Source organism: Lepisma saccharinum, chromosome 11 (assembly GCF_977018435.1).
Source record: "Lepisma saccharinum chromosome 11, izLepSacc3.1, whole genome shotgun sequence".
NCBI lineage: Eukaryota > Metazoa > Arthropoda > Insecta > Zygentoma > Lepismatidae > Lepisma > Lepisma saccharinum.
Window position 1 is genome coordinate 21,852,082 of NC_139239.1, and position 19,790 is coordinate 21,871,871.

General features: G+C 39.3%; 1 protein-coding gene across 4 annotated transcripts in view; it reads left to right on the forward strand.

The window, feature by feature from the left end:
* LOC145994674 (uncharacterized) overlaps positions 1-19,790 on the forward strand; it is a 107,718-nt gene that overhangs the window by 72,017 nt on the left and 15,911 nt on the right. For all 4 annotated transcript variants that reach the window (XM_083130812.1, XM_083130809.1, XM_083130810.1 and 1 more), the window contains exon 3: positions 17,127-17,271. In XM_083130812.1, coding sequence (XP_082986938.1) covers positions 17,127-17,271 — 145 coding nt within the window. The remainder of the gene's footprint in view (positions 1-17,126; positions 17,272-19,790) is intronic.

Genomic DNA, 19,790 nt, shown 5'->3' on the forward strand with positions numbered 1-19,790 from the left:
GTTCTATTTAGCATCCACCATATCATTATTGTTTCGGATAATCTAGCCATTTTGAGCGGAATTTCGATTCACTTATACCGATTGGTATCGAGATTTTACAGAGAGCTCGCCACGATCTTCATCCAACTTCCTTCCTCTATTCTACGAGATGTTCATCCTATTCAGGATATCATTCATACCCTCACGTGGTCTTTCTTCCAGTCTCTTCATATCCAATCCTCCTATTCTTGCCTCTGTTTACGTATTCGATATTCAGGCATTCTGTTGAGATGTCCAAACCATCTGAGTTGTTCTGCACGAAATGCATGCAGTTAAATTAGAGAAGGAAAAAGGGCCGATTTCATTCGTTAATTTGTACCTTGATTTCGTCGTGAGAGAACGTGAGAGAAATTTGCACGAGAGAGAGGAGATAATGTATTGTTAGGAAGATAAGAGTCAGTAATTTGGAGATCCGTGACTCCATCGTAGTGCTAAGTACATCGATCTGATTCTAAATAGAACTCTTCAGGGGATATTATTGAAACACAACTGACAACCGCGTTTTTGGAGTTACGCTCGTCTGGTTCTCACACGATTTGAAGTCTGGGAGTGGTTGGTTACCTTGGCGATACGACGCCAGTTGTACTGGGTTCGAATCCCGGTATGGGCGTTCTTTGGTAATTTTCACTCATCGTCATCTTCGCAATTAGCCAGAAGTGAAAGAAAAAGCGAAGTAAAACCGAATCAATCAATGAACTGAAGTGTGTGAAATCCCATGTAAAATAAAAGGTTTTAAACCAGATTTTATGATGAAGTTGGCTTGGTTTGCTTGTCGATCTTAACGTTAAAATTATTCCTTCTTGGGGGTTCCTTTGAAGCATATACTTAAAATGATGTTGAGTATAATTTTTGTATTTTATAATTCCACGATGCCATTATACCATTTTTGGGTAATCACGACGACGAAGATGAATAATATTGAGATGAAAGAACACTCACAAGGACAGGGGTTTATCCGGAATTTTTCATTTGGTGGCGGATGTAACATTAAGTGCGTGTTTAGGTGGTGTAAGGGTATATGTAGAGTGGGAATGACCCTAGGGCATTTTTGAAGGATTGTATAGGGGCGTTGAGGAAATTTGGTGAGTTTGGTTGAGTTGTTTTAAGTCCACTTTATGCACAGAAAGGCTAATCGGGACTTGGCCTACAGTTTAAAGTGGAATCCGAACTACTCTGAACCTCCACCGAGCATGGAACCCGGCACCCATTGATTGCAAGACTGCGACGGAGGGGAAGGGGTGTTGGGATGTGTGGATAAATCACTTCACAAGGGAACACGCGTGATATATTATTTGACAGACATTAATTGCTTACGATGAAGATGTGTTCTCGTTATAAAACCAGATGATTTCCGGATAAGCTTCAATCCTTGAAGATGAAAATATCGTTAGCTCTCGAAAGCTCGGAAGCCTATCCGGAAATTACCTGGTTGATATCTTGAGAAAACATCTTCATCATTCGTCGACAGGAAATCTTCAAGAATTGTTTCATTGATTGCTTACGTTTTTATACGCTTCGACGCTAGCAGGCCAATAGCTTGGCTTTGCAACAAATGCATTCGACATCATGTGAAGGGATTTTTGTCGTGGTTCGTAGATAACTTCAGTTGAGCTTTTGTTTCATGCTAATTGCAAACCTTTGTGAGAACGAAACGTGCAGACATGGTAATTAATGGTTATATATTGTGCCATAGACATGTAATTACCTAGGTATTATTAGACAAAAGTGAAGCAGTGACTCGCATTTCAACAACGCCAGCCTCATTGTCCTCAATAGTATCATTTGTGTATAGGGATTGTACGTATACACAGTTTGTGTTCAAAGGCACTGTTCACATGCTATTGATAACGAAGATAATAGTTGCTTTCGAAATTCACATATTGTGACGCACGACCAATTGATATGTTGTTTGGATTCCGGAGATATTCATTGGTTTTCATTAATGAACAACCTATCATAATTCATGATTGTCAGTGACGCTAAAGCATACTAATTTTGATATTCAACACATTCCATATTTCCATTTCTTGTGCACAAGATAATGAATCGTCTTGGATTTTTTCGTCATATTTTAAATATTTTTTCCTTCCACCTATATAAGGATTTTTACTCAAATTAGACTTTTGTACTTGATACAGAGTCTGAAGAAGACCTTGCTAGAAGGTTGAAACGTTACGTTTAGTTTATGTTTTTAATAAAATAAATTACTGCCTTGGTCAGCATATTTAGTTTTTCATACTCAAATTAAGCATATTGTAGTACTGTACATTTATTGCGTCAGTAACTAAGGAGCATATGCGATATGTGTATGTGCGTGACTTAATACTGGCCAAAGTGAACTTATCCAGGAAATGTGAAAGACCTGAACACATGAATAACACACACAATGCCCGGCACGAAAAATGTATAGTATGTTTTTGAGATCGTTAACAGTTAAATGTAACGATTTAAGTAAATGTATTTTAGCAATTATTTTTTGTTTCGTCCGTTCAGTTGTGTAACATTTTTATAAGATCTACATGCAACACTGCCGCATAGAATACCTTTCCAGTTATCGTTGGTAAGTTTACCTTTGGCTAGGACTGCGTCATCGGATCACAACCATATAATTATACATTTATTCCGTAGTAATGACTTTTTTTTTTTTTTAAAAAAAAAGGTATGCATAAAACTGGTTAAACTTGTTGACAGTTGTAATAATGAAAAGGGCAAAATTTAAACTTCCTTTCGAAAGAGCAGAAAATACGATTTCCGAATCAAACATTTTATGTACAAAAACACATATATATTAATGTCCCGTAACTATTGCACTTATTTTGATAACTCCGTACGCAAGGAAAATGTTTTCCTACGATATCGTATTTTGTTTTATAAATTCTTAATATGCAAACTCGCACTCGCCAACACAATTTTTTTTTCAATTAATTGCAGACTGATGCCACAAAACAACTTCATTATGTATGCAACTGCCTTTTTCTTTGACTATACAAAGCAGAACTTGGCATTTTTCATTGCGTTTATAAACAGCTGCGAGACAGATTTTACATTTTATCCAGCTTATTTTGAACCTCTCTTGCTAAGTGCTAAGAATAAGAGGAAACAATCAGCTGTTACCATTCTTCTGTTATTTGTTGTGGTTATTTGTTGTGGGTTATTGAAAGCGATAAAAGAGTATATCATTATTGTGGCGATTGTTGCTCTTGTTTGAGAAGACAGCGCAGCATTCGTACGTGGCGTGGCGATATTTTCTGGGTTGGCCTATTCAGTCGTGAGTTCTTGATGTGAGAGGTTGTGTGAAGTGTTTTCATAATGGTCCGAAGGAGGGGGAGACCCAGGAAGGCCGGATTGAGACAGTTGAGGCGTGTGTTTGTAGAGGTGAGTGAAGTGTTTGTCGGTTGAATTTTGTTTAATTTAGTCTGGATCTCAAATTAGTACGTTCATACTTACTCTTGTGCGAGGCTACTGATTTTTTGTCTAGTCTTCACTGTGAAGTAGTGCAGTTTCTAGGTACTACTGTTGATCAGTTTTTGATGTTGCCGAAAGCTCTGATACTTTCTTGAATAACACACTTCAGGATGATGTATAATCAGTGAAAGACAGGCTGGTATTTTTGGGGGGCTACAGCTCCGTTTAAAGTGACCTCCACTTAGGAAAAAAAAGGGCTTTGATCACAGTCTATACTGTAGAATGGCAACGAAATGATAACATGTGATATTTGAAATGTAAAAGAATATATAAATATTTAAAGAAACATAATTAACCATCTGACATAACTTTGTCTGAAAGGTAGGCAGGGTATCACTGAAATTGTGCGCTGACTCAGATGTGGGCAGTTGCAGCCCTCCATATATAGTATAAATGTATTGATTGAAATACGTTATTTTACGTTGATTCTGGGCCTGATCTAAATAAATGTAGCATTTTGATGGATTTATAAAAATAAGGCTTGGCTTTAACAAGATATTGTGTGCAATTCTGGGGTTCGAATCATGGTTAAGAAATGACGTTGATCACTATCCCATCCAATTTATCATTCTTTGTCATCAACGCAATTTGAAAACAATAGATTCCCTCGGAATAAATATATCGACGGTCTGCTTTCGTTGCTCGTGCCAAGTACTGGTGCTACCAAGTGACAAAAGACTTTTCTTTTCTCGATCATTTTAGATCCAAATTAAGCAATCATCTTCTGGAGTTGTCTTACCAGTACTGAAAACAGAAAAATTCAAGAAAATAAAGCCTTATTTATGTCCAAACTTGTACGAACGTCGTTGTCTTTTCTGTGTATTGATTATTGTCTGTTATTGTTCATCTTATTTTTTTAAATTTTTTTTATTTAATTTAAAAAGAAACCTTCCTCAAACTAATAGGAATTATATTCATCAATTTGTAAAACCTAAAGTACAAATGGCTAAGTAGAAGAAAACATTTTTACCTTAACTTCGCCATTCAACTCCTTTTTAATAGCGACACAAAAAATGGTGGGGGATAGATAATTCGATTGTTGGAATAGCTAGGATACGTGGGCGTAATTATCAAAGCATTCGCCGAGGAGGGGAAAGGGGGGGTAAGTTCATTATCAGGTGGAATTTAATGAGGTCTGGAAGCCCTTGCTCCGGCGACTTGGGTGTAATCGGGTTTTCCATGGAGGAAACTTTGTTGCCCGGAGGAAGTCTTTCAAGCGAGACGCGGAGACTGGTGGCGCAGATTGAACTGGCCTTTGCTAATTCAATTCACGAGTTTCTGCCACGAGGGGGCGGGGGTATGAAGTTGAAACTTCGCAGATAACTGAAATGGCTTTTGTGCAGTTGGAGAAATGTTGAGAAGTATAGGGGAAGTCTCTTTGTCTTGTCGTTTTTTATGCAGGCGTTATCATCCTAGGAATAATTCCGTGAAGAGTGAAACCCAAATGTCAAATTCTCAGATGCATCCAAGTTAGTAACGTTGACTGCTTTAATGTCAGCAGATAAGTTATCTCTGTACCGTGAGAAGTGTTACGTACGAAGAATTTTGATTGTGTTACGTACGAAGAATTTTGATTGTGCTGTAATTAGGACATAAGAACAGCTGGTTATTTTTATCATTCCAATTTATAAACGCTTGATCTTTTATCATTGTCGCGTATCAGAAGTTTCCTAGTTTATATCACAAAATTATGACAGTTATTTAGTGAAAGTGTGTTCTCTTTTGATTTTTGAGTTACGTTCGTAATAGTATATTTGTATCAATATATTAAGAATAATTACAGCATATTAGGAATAATTACATCCTAAATAACCAAACTAAAATGCATCCCAGTGCTCAAGTAAAAGCTTTCATAATAATCACAAATTGCAGACGCAAATGATGCAGGGAAGAAAAAATGCTTACAGAAGCAGTGAACTATTTGTGAAATGAAATAAATTTTCTGGCAAAAAACAGTGTAAAATAGAGAAGAGTTACCATGCAGTAATTATATTTTTTCTTAATATTTTGTACCATAAATATTTTTTTGTGCAATAATGAAAGCACATTTTTATCTTCATACAAACATTAGTATTGCGTTCAATAAAAGGTGTACGAATGATGTCTACGGAGAAGGGGAGGCAAGAAATATATATATTTTTAATGGAATTCCAACTTTTTCTTTTAGTAATTTGGAACCGTTGACTAGTTTTCATCCTCGCATTAGCCTCTCAACAAAGGCACATCTAACCCATGATACACGTATCTTATCACAAGGGAACAGCCATCAACACTTGATCTTCTTCTCATGAAGGACTTTTGTATAGTCGAGTCATATTTTAGTTTTCGTCTTCATATTTGATAAGGTTTACTTTTCGAATTCTTCTCTCTTTTGATCGAACTCGTAGCGTACATATGTTTATGGTAACATGTATTATTAAATGAGTGTTAGTTTTGTCTACTGTAGATATTATGCACCTTAACATTTATGTCGTATGATCAAGTACAGTAGAAGAGGAGTAAAGAACACGAAAAAGAGAGAAATCCACATTTTGCTCTTTAGAGGAAAGGGCGGTAGCGAAACCCTACTGTTGTAGACCTCGGTGGAAGCAACGCGAATCGGATCGATAGAAACGAGCTTCAGGGCTGACAACTTCCCGGTGATCAACCCCACGTTATTTCCTCTCTCTTTTTTTTCCGTTACAGTCGTTTTCATTGCATAATCGGATTAGTCGGAACTCCAAAAGGAAGGATCTTTTTTTTTTCCTGGCCACCAATTTTAATCTAGCCCCTCTCGTTGTTTTTAAAAATGCGTTAAAAATAGAATGTGAAGATATCACCCGTGAATTGTGAAATCCGCGTACATTAAGTGTTATTAATGGCGTATGCTTAACGGTGGTTGTGTGCAGATTTAACCGGTGTGTAAATGAACGCTCGTTTTCGACCGCGTAATGCCACACATTGCAAAATATATGTTGTCTCTTTTTATAAAGCTCCTGCGGTAATGTAAAGCAGGATTCAAGATACCCTTCCCCTCCTCATTAAAGTTTATCTCAGGTTTCCACGTTTTATTCATTGGCGATGCGTCATACTTTGGGCATTCGTAGTGTAGTATATAATTTGGTCGTAATATTTTATACACGCTAGCGAACATGCTTCAGTGATCAGTAAGGTAGTCAGTCATCCGCAATAAAAGTGAGATACCTAGATCCTGATTTAGTTGCTGTTGAAGTCGGCTAACAACGATGCGAGTATTTCAGGATCTAGGGGTCTCACTTTTCTAGCGGATGACTGCACCAATTAGCTCTAATTTCTGTTCCATATGGAGCGGGATGCAGTGGCGTATGTTGAGCCAAAGACGTGGACTATCTCCCTATTACACGTGGTTCTAGGCTATGAAAGAAAGAAGAAGAAGACTAGGTCCGCGTAAACGCCAGTATAAGTGATTAGACACATCCATTTTGTTCGATTTCAGCGTCTTTCAAGAAAGCTACATTGCCATAACAGCGGCAGCCAGGTTACAAACTACTAGTAAATCAGGTTTATAACTCCAGAAACTCCATTACCTTCTTCTTAAAATGAACAATTTTATTTAACAATTTATATCTAATGTTCCGTACTCAAGTCTCCAGACTTCAGGCTTTGCAGATAGCGTAGTTAGCCTAAAACGCTTCTGGCCCATTGCTATTTTAATTCACTTGATTTTTCGCAATACTAGGTGCAAGAATTGAAACAGAACAGTAACGAAGCAGTTGAAAACCTGTCCAGAAAAAGAACGATATAAGAAATAAATAAATTAAAGTAGCAATGTACAATTTAACTGGTCATTACATATAAATATTTTACGTACCACACCGTACAAGATGTTTATCTTTCGTTATTCCCTTCGCATTCGGTGCAACCGACATTTAAAAAGGCAATGGTACAACCTTTTATCAGGAATGTACATGTACCTGTGATCTCGTGTATGGATGTGTAATAAATCGCTGCCCGCCACAAGACATTCTCAGCCTTATCCGCCACCCAACTCGCATTTTCAAGGCGACGTTATTGTTTGCATATGTGCGCCATTGTTAGGAATAAACAGTGTCTGGTTTAGCATTGTTGGCTTGTACCTACGTCTAATAATTGTTAAGACACGAGTTCATAGGCAGTGGCGGCCCCAGGATTATTAATCTGGGGGTGCTGAGAGGGTGCGGAATACAATTTTGGGGGTGCGATGTTGAAAATAAAGCATGCATGTTTTAGCAGAGGCGCAACCACGATTTTTTTTTGGGGGGGGAGGGCAAGTACCAGGATAAACGTGCCAACAATAATTTATAATAATTACTAGGGGCCGGATTTATAAGCACAATCAAACAGCAAAATAAGCAAGTTAATAAGCACAAAAGAAAAGCATAAACAAATACAGAAAAATCTAAAAAAAAATATTTGTTTATTAGATCTCTTATCTTATTCAAAGCTGTTACAGTATGTAAGGAAGGTCATCCTGAGATTTTCTTGTGTGAAGCTTCTGTTTCTGTCAGTGAAGAATGATTTGTACAGTGAAAATGTTCTTTCCACGTAGCATGACATCACAGGCGCATGTAAAAAACACCACAGTTCTTCGGTGAATTGCTCTTCAATGTATGTTTCTTCACCAGAAATATTTTTTATAACATTCGGGCCCTCAATGTGACTACGACATATGACACTGTAAGAGTTAATGTTTTCAACCTAGGTTTTGAATAGGGGGTGCTGAAGGGGGTGCGGAAGAAAATTAGCCCCTTCGCCCCCCCCCCTCGTGCCGCTCTTGTTCATAGGAAATAAAATCTCTGGATGTGCAGACGCGTCGAAAGTAGTGTGTTCTTTGTTTATAATAATAATAATAATTTCTTTATTTGACGGGCGAGGTTCAGCCGTAGGCTCTACCTGGTTACAGTTAACATCCATCTTTCTCATATAGAAATATCTATACAGGGTGTTTCTAAAGGTCGTTTACAACGCTTGGGAGGTGATTCCTCGCACGAAAACAAGCAAAAATTCTAAGTTCCATTTTTACGACTGAGGCTTCGTTTCCGAGATAGGAGCCTCGCAAAAGGTGACAAAGTGAACGTCACACCTGACTGGGACGAATACTATAACAGATAGACAGGCGGTTCCAAGGGAATCATAAAGGAATCGTATGTACTCAGTCCGGAAGTCACTATGAAAAGTTCACTGCACGCATGCGCAATGGAGTCCTCAAAGGAATTGGGGATTTCCAGCAAGAACAATACATGGAAAGGGTATGTAACGCAGCAAGAAAGACCGTGACAATGAGAAATGCGTTAAAGACAACACATCCCGACCTCAAACATCAAAACATGAGCACGGAACACAAAATCCGAAAAGTTGAGCACGGTTGCATACCCCAGTTACACGCGAGGAATGAACGAATCATGTCATGTGGCATACGAGAGACACACTACTCCACCAGGAGGAGGGAAAGAAAAACACAATATCAGATGATTGCGACAACGTGTATTTTTACACGCGACAACTACGTAATATCCCCCCACACACAACAAACAACAAATGCTACAATATCTTACGCACAGACAGTCCTGTCACTGTACACCAACTGAAGATGTCACTTTCACCACACAAAGGGGGTGGGGAGCAATACCAAGAGTGTTCTCACTGAGATTGCCGAGGATAATAATCACAGACGGTTTTCAAAATGTCTGCCGTTTACTTCTACGCAGAGATGACAGCGACGAATCAAGGATTGTCGAGTACGAGCAAACAAGCCAGGTGTATCTGCTACCGTCGCGGCGGCGACGTTGATGCGAGCAACGAGGTCCTCAGCTGATGTGACAGGTGTGTCGTATACGAGGGTTTTCATTTCTCCCCAGAAGAAAAAATCGAGAGGGTTGAGATCTGGCGACCTCGGTGGCCAAGGCACAGGCTCATCCCTACCAATGAACGTATTGCGAAACACGTCATGCAGGAATGTCGTACATTACAATCGAAATGAGCTGGTGCACCATCGTGTTGGTACCACATTTCTTGCCAAAGGTACGGTCTCCAACAGTTCAGGCAGAACCTCACTAAGAAATGCATGATACGTGCGACCATTCAGGCGAACAGGGAGAATGTATGGTCCAATTAAATGATCATGTACTATCCCGCACCACACATTCACTGAAAACCTGTGCTGGTGATGGGCCACAAAAAGTGCATGTGGGTTGTCAAAGTCCCATACATGACTGTTTCTACTATTGAAGACATCCATCCTGGTGAAAATGGCTTCATCTGTCCACAATACGTTTGCCCCGAAGTGAGGGTTTGTGTCCAGCTGATGCAACAACCATTGGCAAAACTCCATACGAGGGCGAAAGTCACGAGGTAACCGTTCTTGTACTTTCTGCAGTTTAAAAGGGTGCATTCCTTCCTCTGACAACACTCGCCACAAATTCACATGAGACGTGTTTCGTGCCCGAGCGAGCACTCGCGTACTGGTGCCAGGATGTTCTGCGACCGCTGTTAACACATCTTCTGCAAACTGATGTGTGCGTACACTTCGGGGTCTTCCAACTTCTTGCCGCGGTGGTAACACTGACCCTGTTTCACGCAGTCGACTGTCCACTACCTGTACTGTCCACTACCTGAAAGAAGGTGTGAGACGGTAAACGTCTATGTGGAAAGCGTTCTCCATAAGACGCCTTGCCTCACGGCTATTACCACGTGCCTCCCCATACATGAGATGCATGTCTGCTAGCTGCTGGGTCGTATACGCAGCCATCTGTGTAATAGGGAGCTGGAACTGCAAAGTATTGTTTTTGTTTAAGACTGGCCCACTGCACAAATTGGCCGTATCACCGTACGAACACAACTGCTGATCATATCCCAGCACCTGCAACACGACTGGAACGACTGCCGGAGAGAACCAACCCTTCGAGCATTTGTTGTTTGTTGTGTGTGTGTGTGTGGGGGGGGGGGATATTACGTAGTTGTCGCGTGTAAAAAAACACGTTGTCGCAATCATCTGATATTGTGTTTTTCTTTCCCTCCTCCTGGTGGAGTAATGTGTCTCTCGTATGTCACATGACATGATTCGTTCATTCCTCGCGTGTAACTGGGGTATGCAACCGTGCTCAACTTTTCGGATTTTGTGTTCCGTGCTCATGTTTTGATGTTTGAGGTCGGGATGTGTTGTCTTTAACGCATTTCTCATTGTCACGGTCTTTCTTGCTGCGTTACATACCCTTTCCATGTATTGTTCTTGCTGGAAATCCCCAATTCCTTTGAGGACTCCATTGCGCATGCGTGCAGTGAACTTTTCATAGTGACTTCCGGACTGAGCACATACGATTCCTTTATGATTCCCTTGGAACCGCCTCTCTATCTGTTATAGTATTCGTCCAAGTCAGGTGTGACGTTCACTTTGTCACCTTTTGCGAGGCTCCTATCTCGGAAACGAAGCCTCAGTCGTAAAAATGGAACTTAGACTTTTTGCTTGTTTTCGTGTGAGGAATCACCTCCCAAGCGTTGTAAACGACCTTTAGAAACACCCTGTATAAGCAACATACACAGCGTAAGGTTTTGTTTTACGCCTCGGTTCGAAGCTACGAATCCTAAAAAATAACCAGACAGATATTCTCTTGGTATCTTTGAATACTGTCATAGTAAAGTAATAATAGCTTATTAAGGTCTCGAACTTACTACCCGTAAGCATAAGATGTGGCGTTATGTAAATATATATTTTTAAAGTTCACATGGAAGTAAAAGTTTTGAGTGGTTTTTAGTCCACTTTATGCTCAGATAGGCGGTAAAAGTTGCCAATCGGCCGAACGGATTTCTTCATTTTTACACAAGAAAGTACTTACTGGAGTGACATTTTCTAGCATTTGGATACTTCGTGGAGATATTTTCTGTCATCGTAGAATCTGCTGGAGCTGTAAATTATGCGTTTTTCACGATATTGCTACGACCACTATGTTTGTCTAACCTAACCGAACCTTGCCGTGAATGGTTCGTGGGGCTATCCGTGTATGGTTCATGGGGCTATTTATAAATGGTTTCTGGGGCTATCGTGAATGGTTCGTGGGCCTATCCGTGTATAGTTCATGGGGCTATTATTGACATTATTTACGTCACAAAACGTCAGAAAAGCAATATTTCACCTTAAAGAATGTTTCGCAATACACAATAGGTAAGTACCAATATAAAAAGTGACGAAATAAACGAGTGAGAGGTGTTCGGCCGATAGACAACATTTAATAGATAGGGCAACCGGGACTGGTTTGAATTGGGGTCCAAACAACTATGTGCCTCCGTCGGGTATCGAACCCGGTACCCCTTGATTATACGGCGACGATGTTACCACGATGCCATCGAGGAGGCCCACAAGAAAAAGCGAAAATAGTGATAATTTGAAAGAAGAAACAATAATATTTTCAGCTTTCCACGAAATAAAAACACTAAAACGAAATTGAAATACAACATAGTACAGAAGATCTATATATACACTAATATTCAGTTACAGAGACACGGAAGCGTTGAATGATACGCTTATAGACTTAATAAATGTTTCATCGACGTTTGAATAATATGCATTATTGCGTGAAAACTCACAAAAGCTCTTTCATAATGCAAAACGGAGATAGGTGTTGACGTAATTGCGAACGATCTCTGATTTTATTTTTCCCAAGCCAACTCAATCTGCCGCGCTGTGCCGTCTCCACCTCCGCGGAATCATGACGGAGATCTCAAACACTGAAGTTGGCAGCCGTGCCTTGCGACACGAAAAAGGGTCATCAGGAAGGGAGGGATAAGAGGGAAGAAAATGGAAGGACAAGTTCCTTAGATATTTGCGCGGGTTTGCAGTCACGTAGTCCTATGCTTCGTTTAATTTTGTAGTGACAGGAGAGGGGAGGGTTCGTCCCATCATGGGATTTAGCAGAGGCTAATGATGAATTTATGGTGAACGCGGTAGTTGCTTAATGCCCCCAACGAAGTTCTCATTGCGGTATTCCTCTGTTGCAGGGGTCGGACAGTGAGCAATAAAAATCGTTGTTAGGGATGGCCTAACGATATCCGGATTTTAAATTATCCGTTTCTGATGCAACGGATAATCGGATATGCGAATACGAATATCAGGATAATCCACATATCCGACTGATACGGTTATTCCTGATAACTCAGTATTCAGATAATCTGTGTATGCAGATCGCTATTTACTTTTTGAAGTTCAGTATGTTATTGTGGTAAGAATAATGTCTGAAATTAAGGAAATAATTACCAAATAAATTATGGGGACACTAAAGTGAAAATGTTATGTTTGAAACTGGATCTCATTTTTTTTTTTTTGGTTATGGCTGAAAACTTAATGCATTTATACAGAACCTAGTAATGCAGAGGTTTTAGGCCCAAAAAAGTAAACATTTAAAAAAATAGCGGGGAATACGTAAAACGGAAACAGTAAAACTCTCCGGATAATGCGCATTCGGATATTTCAACATCCGATATCCGGATAGAAAATTATCTCATATCCAGATAAAATTTATCCGGATTTGACTCTTTTTTATACACCATTTTCCCCTGTCGTGGAAGAGGATGATGTTCACGAGTCCTCTCTTGCTTTTCGTTATACAACATTCTCAGATTTTTCAACACAACTTTATGCTTAGCCTGCAAGCACACATAAACTTTGTTGCTACAACACAGTGTTCATTATTGCCAGAGCTACTAAGAAAAGGAAGAACATTCCAGGTTCGAACGCCTGAGACAGCACGAAAATAAAATTTCATGCAAACTCGTCAGGCAGTAAACAAATCGCAAGGAAAGAAAAACTTTTTCGTGTAAAGCGCGGATTAAGAATTTATGGCCACCCTCAGAAATAGAGGTGTTAGAATGTGGAGAACAAATTTTCCTCAGTTGGTGGAACTTTTACAGTTTTCGTTGCTCCTTTTATAATCCGTTGCTCCTTTTATAATCCATTTCTGACAAAACGTCTCTTGAAACGTAGAAAATGTCCATAAAGAAAATTATTACCTAGAAAGAGAGCGTTTCGAACTAAAAAGGTACCACTGGGACATTCACGGGACCCTTGTGAAAATTAGCTTCCAGCACTAACTAACTTATCAATCATGATTAATAAAGTGCCGCTGGGAAGTCAAAATATATACGGGGCTGTTGATGACTTAATTCATGAAGGTAGCTTTTGGTTGATGATTCTTTATTAGTGAAACAACGCGACACTGTAACATTATTTTATTCGAGAAAAATTATCTTGTGTTATATTATACTAATTATCTCCCTCCCCCTGCAAGCAGGGCCGGATTAAGACGAAATTGGGCCTGATGCTTGAAATCTTCGGTGAACAATAAACACAACGACGTTATAGTTACGTCACAGCGCAAAGAATAATAGTAACTGTATAATAAGTAACGCTGTGTCTAGGCGTCCGAAATTTGGGCTCCAAATTTCATTCTAAGATTTATTTTCAGGTTAATATAGCAAAAGAAAACTGTTCAGCTTTCGGAAAATTCTCGTCTGTTTTCATCTGGGCCTATTTCAGGAATGGGCCTAATGCTGCAGCATCAATAGCACCCGCCTTAATCCGGTCCTGCCTGCAAGTAGTACACGGAAATTACTGGTCTATTATTTTCGACATTTCATAGTCTTATTGACAACATGGAACAGAGCCACAGCACAGAGAAGGAAATAATTTGTTCCATTCGTTCTTTTCTGCAGTGAGTTGCCAACTAACTGTCACAGCACAACATATTAATTCTTGCAACTTCCCTCGTGTTTGTGTCACTTCAGACACCGAGTGGATATGACAATTAGTTCAGTGTCAATATCTCACTTGTGTTAGGATTGGGTGCTCGTTGACAGTTCTTAATTTTTGAAAAGGATATTGGAAGGATCAGGTTTTCAGACGTATTGTATGATAGGGGGCGTAATGGCGAACTGAATTAACGGGGATTATTTATTATTTAATTATTAACAAATCCCTTACAGCCCGTGAATTCGAAAAAGACTGAAACCTCGGTAAATGTGTGAACTGATACGAGGGTTTCAAATGCGGTGATGGATCTACGAGTATATTTTCTGCATAGCAGACAGTGATGTGTCGTAGACAAGTTTACATGTAATCTAAGCGTGGTATATGGTTTACGTAAATTACACTAAATATTAATTAAACAACTTTTTTTTAAAGGGAAGTGTATTTTTTCAGTTATTTTGAATCGTTTTCAGCTGAAAACAATCCTATATGCAACAAAATTTCTCCCATTCTCTTCAAGCAAAGTGTTTGTATGATTGATTTGGCTTGTTTTACTGCCACATTAAGCTAATGACAAAGACGAGGATGAATGATGATATGATGAAATTCTTAAAGGGACAGTTACAAAGAACGCCATGCCCAGGCCGGGATTCGAACCCGCGACCTTCAAGCAACTGTTGAGGAAAATGCAAACTCGTGACAGTCGTGAGATAAGCGTAATATTCTCCAATCACGAGAATAATAAATTGTGTTTTAATACTGAGCAGAAAATTGTTCATAATTGCAAGAGAAGTGCCTGCCAGTTTTGAAATTCCTTCAACAAAAAGCAGGTGACGATGTGTTGCGTTTTAATGCATTACTGGTGTAGCGTGCCCTTTTTGTTGTTGTTGTTGCAGTACGTGTGTTAGCTTTGTGCGAAGGCGCATGTACTGTTAAATATGTTGTAAAATGTACACGAGGTTTGCCTCCCAATTCTCATGCATACAAAAAAAAAGATGGAGAACGTTATTTATTTACCTTGCTGTATCTGATTTCTAATTACAACGCGAGCTGATGTGTTCATTTAAAAAGAGAAACATTTGCCAGGTTGGGGGGGAGGGGGAGAGGGGACTGCAGGCCATAACACACATTTCCGGTTTTAATTTCTGCACGTTGTTTACAAAATACCTTCGTATCGCGTGTTTATTTTAAATGCCGATCTCATTCCCAGTTATTCCCGGACGAATGAACATGTACGCAAAGAGAGAGAGTTGGGAGAAGGGGGAGGAAGCTGCAGCATCAGTAAAAAATGCACATTGTAATATCCTCTGTCGAAAAATTGATGATATGAACGTGCAGAGAAACCGAGGAAGGCTTTTGTTTATGCACATTTTTTGGTGGATTGGAAGTTACGCATTCCTCCAATGGAATGAGATTCAGCAACGATCAAAGGGGATTGCTTTCAGCTGAGCTTGTATCGTTGGTTATACATTTTACGTAGCGTTTTGAAACCCACAGCTCAGTTATTTTAATATGTTGTGAAACTGTTCATGTGGTTCCCTACTGCAGTGGGCAACTTGGGCCATCTCCCTCTTCCTCGTTTTCTGAAACGCCAATCTGTTTAAGCGCCCGTTATCTTCAGATAGGCTAATCGGGATTGGACTACAATTTAAATTGGGATCAGATACCACGGTACAATTTGCCTTTAGCGCGGATCGAACTCGACTCCTTGACAAGCCCGGGCAATTGTAGAAGTATGAATTATGCTGAATTCTCTGTTCTTGCATTGCGAATTGCAAAATAATATGTATGAACAGTACTCGCAGTTCTGCGTATCCTTTGTATTTAAAGACTGTAGAGCGACCACGAGGAAAAGAATCTTCGACCAAAAATATCCGCGCACCATTCCCTCCTCGGGCCATAAGTAAGCCTACTCCACTCTGCCCCTCCCCTCTATTTTACGTGGGAGTACGATGCACAGGAGTCTCGGGTTTGCGCATGCGCTTCCACTATAGTACTAGTTTTGCATGTCCAAATTTGTTTTGTAAACAAGATATCTGGCGTGAATGCTTATTTCGGGTCACTAACGACATCACATATATGGTAACTTTTCAGTTATCATTCAGTGTCGTGTGTGTGTGGTAGTTTGAAGGGGGAGGATGATATGTGAAAGGTCGTACACGGAAAGCTTTACCCCCTCATTATATGTTATTTGCGTGTGTGTTTTTCGTAGTCTCACAAAACAAATCTTTCAATAGAAACACCTTATTGGTCCAGATATTGTACACATTGTGTAGAATAATTTGCACGTCAACTTGATTAAACAATCTTTTGCTTACATATTGCTATCATGAGTTTTACAGTTAACATACCACATTTTTGTTAAACACAAATGATGTGGATATGATTTAAACATACATCTGTTGCACGTAAAATTCTTTTGAAATGGACCGTACTTTGAATAAAAATACAGTAGAGCGTCGATTATCCGGAGTAATTGGGGGACATGGGTGTTCGGAAAACTGGTTTGTTCGGATAATCGAACTGTACATGTTTATTTGCCAAAAGGAAGTACTGTACAGTAAATTTATTAAAAAAAACAGGCATCTCTTTAAGTATTACAAAGTAACGTACAAAGGCAACTTTAGTAGGAATATATAGTATGTGGTACAGTTTATTAAACAAAAATATGTACATATTACATACGCATGGATGATGGACGGTAGGGTGGGAGAGTAACAGGTGCGAGCGAGTACACAGTTCGGTTAAGCGGTCGTTCGGTTGACCGACGTTCGGATAATCGACGCTCTACTGTACTATCAAAAATGATTTTGCCTGTTGTGAAACGTGAATAGTTGTATATTTCATTCCATGGCAAGCGTTATTTAATTTTCTTGCTTTGTATTTTCAGGAAGCACCAGGGGTAAAACCAGAAATGCTAGATGTGTGCGTTGGAACGAGTGTTGGCACGATTACGGAGCCAGACTGTCTGGGTCCGTGCGAGCCAGGAACCAGCGTTACTCTCGAAGGAATTGTTTGGCATGAAACTGAAGGAGGTGAGTGTTATTGCAAACTCCCATATTTCTACAGACACATGATACGATTAGCACGTTCCTCGAGCTTTTATGTTAACGCATTTCATGCCATGTATGTTAAGAAATAAAATTACATCAGGTGTTATTTTTGCTGCGTGCACATAATTGACGAATTATGAATTTCCCATTGTACAGGAATGGGAACTATTTTTACCCCCCACATCGTGAAGTATAAGAACTTATTCACTCTACAAAGCGTGGAAGCCTGGTAATTTATCGTCTGTAAAGTTGTTATTGTATCAACCAAGCACATCAAGAATTTGTCAACGAATGAATGTGGTTTCTGTCTTTAGTCAGGCTTCTGGCACGCAAGCAGATATTCTTAGATCAGCTATTTGTGGATAGAAGTCTTCTTCCAGAGGGCGGAACAGTGCTGCCAAACTCAGCAGGAAGTTCTCACGTGTTGCAGGCTACGCATAGGACTGACTTAATTTTACGATTTATTACAGTTGGTAATACTTGTGATAATTTTTAAGACAAGTGGTTACAACTGTGCTTTTTGGGTTTAAAATCATGTGCTAGGAACTTCAACTGGCGTCTTCTAACTCATATATTGGGTGGCAGTTATGGTAAATGGAAAAACGTGAACATCTTTACACTTGGTTTATTCCAGATATACCCGAGATATCAACATGTAGATGAGGAATCTCGGAGATCCCTGTGCTGCTTCATTGCTTATTTTTCGGCCTTCTAACTGTTCTGGGCAATGATCATTGGTAGAATGCAATAAATACTTATTTTTGTGTGAAGACTGAATTGGAACTAGACAATCTCTTAATCTGTTTATTTGGCAGAATTTGAGGATTCCTTTGAAGTACATCATCTACTTATTTAAGTATTGTTATGCAAGTATTCATTCTGCGTGTAGTTTTTATTTCAAACAAGGCAGTACTGAAGTGAAAAATTTTAGGTGGGGGTATTTGCTGAAGCCTTGGGGAAAGCAGGGGATGCTTCTATGGTTTAACTTACTGACAGTGAAGATGGGAGGATGCTTTGTGTAAATTTTCCTAGCTGCGAAAAATCATTCTCCACCATGAACACTGAAAGTAATTTAAAAATATGTTGTTGAGGCAATTTATGTGCAAATGAGTGGTTTCAAATTGTTTATAAACTGGGCAACGAGAACAACCCTTACAAAAGGAAACAAAAGTAGTTGATTGACACTTATAAACCAAAGGTTTACACTAAAACAAATGTAAATTTATTTTTATGGAAGATGAGCTTGTGAATAATGAATCAGATTGTTTCTTTTCTTGTATGCTCGTGAGCATTTTTATCTGGAGTCTCTTTAATCAGAAAACTCCTTGTAGCACAGAACAGAGAAATACTAGGTTCTGAAGTTAATTCATGTAATTATGAGCTAACAAGTAAAATTATTTCAGTTGGTGGCTTGCTTGAACAGTGTATTCCATGTAAAAGTTGTTGACATTTAATATAAAATACTTTATTTGTAATCAGAGAAGTAATGTAAAACTTCATAATTAAATTGACAAGCGCCATACAGCTGGAATGTTTAGGTGTTGTAAGGGTCCTCCTTTCCCCTTCTGAGCACCTGATGGCGACGCCAACTCCCGTAAAATCACGTGCAATATCTCTGCTAGGGAAACTGCTAGCTTCGAAATGACTTCAAGTAATTACAGTTACAATTACATTCAAAATAAGCACGTTAATTGTCACGGGGGTGTGGAAATGTTATCCTCGTTGTCAAGATACAATATAACTCACGTCTGTCTATCTCTCTCTGTGTGTGTGTATTCTAGATAAAATATATATCGTGTAAAAGTGGGTTACATGGTGCAACAGCCCATGAGGTCGAGGGCCTACCTACCAACTGCCGGCCTCACTCCCATCTGCTAAGGTGAGAGATCATCCAACCATTTACAGGGTGACATGTAGTCAGCACGACGAACCTCCAGAACCCCCAGTTGTTGTTGTAAGCTTTCCATGGAGATGTTATGCTACTCATTCATATCTCCCCAATTTCCTTATGATGGTGTGTGGCCAACGGTCCCATACACAGGCTGAAATCTCAGGAGTTGTTACACTTCCTCCAGGAGACTGTACGTGTCCCGTAGCCTTAGCCCAAAGCATAGTGCCTTAGACTGCACGGCCATGGTGTAGGACATATATCTTGTGAATTGTAAGGGGCTGCTTTTTTTTTTTTTCACTGATGGTCATTAACATAAATTTCCTTTCAATTGATTAATAATATAATCTAAAACATAAAAAATATAAAGGTAATACAATTCAAAGTAATAAACCCATGTAGAAAATGAAGATTTATATTTTAATTTATTTTATTTGACAAACCATAATTTTGTTCATTACTGTTGAAGATAGAAGCTGTGACATGTCTTAAGATTATTGTCTGGTGTGAGGATGATTGGGAGGGCAGCACTATTAGCTCTTGTATTTGTTTATAAACATGAATACACTTGGGACACACACAGTTCAGATTTCAGTGATAAATTTTCCCCTCC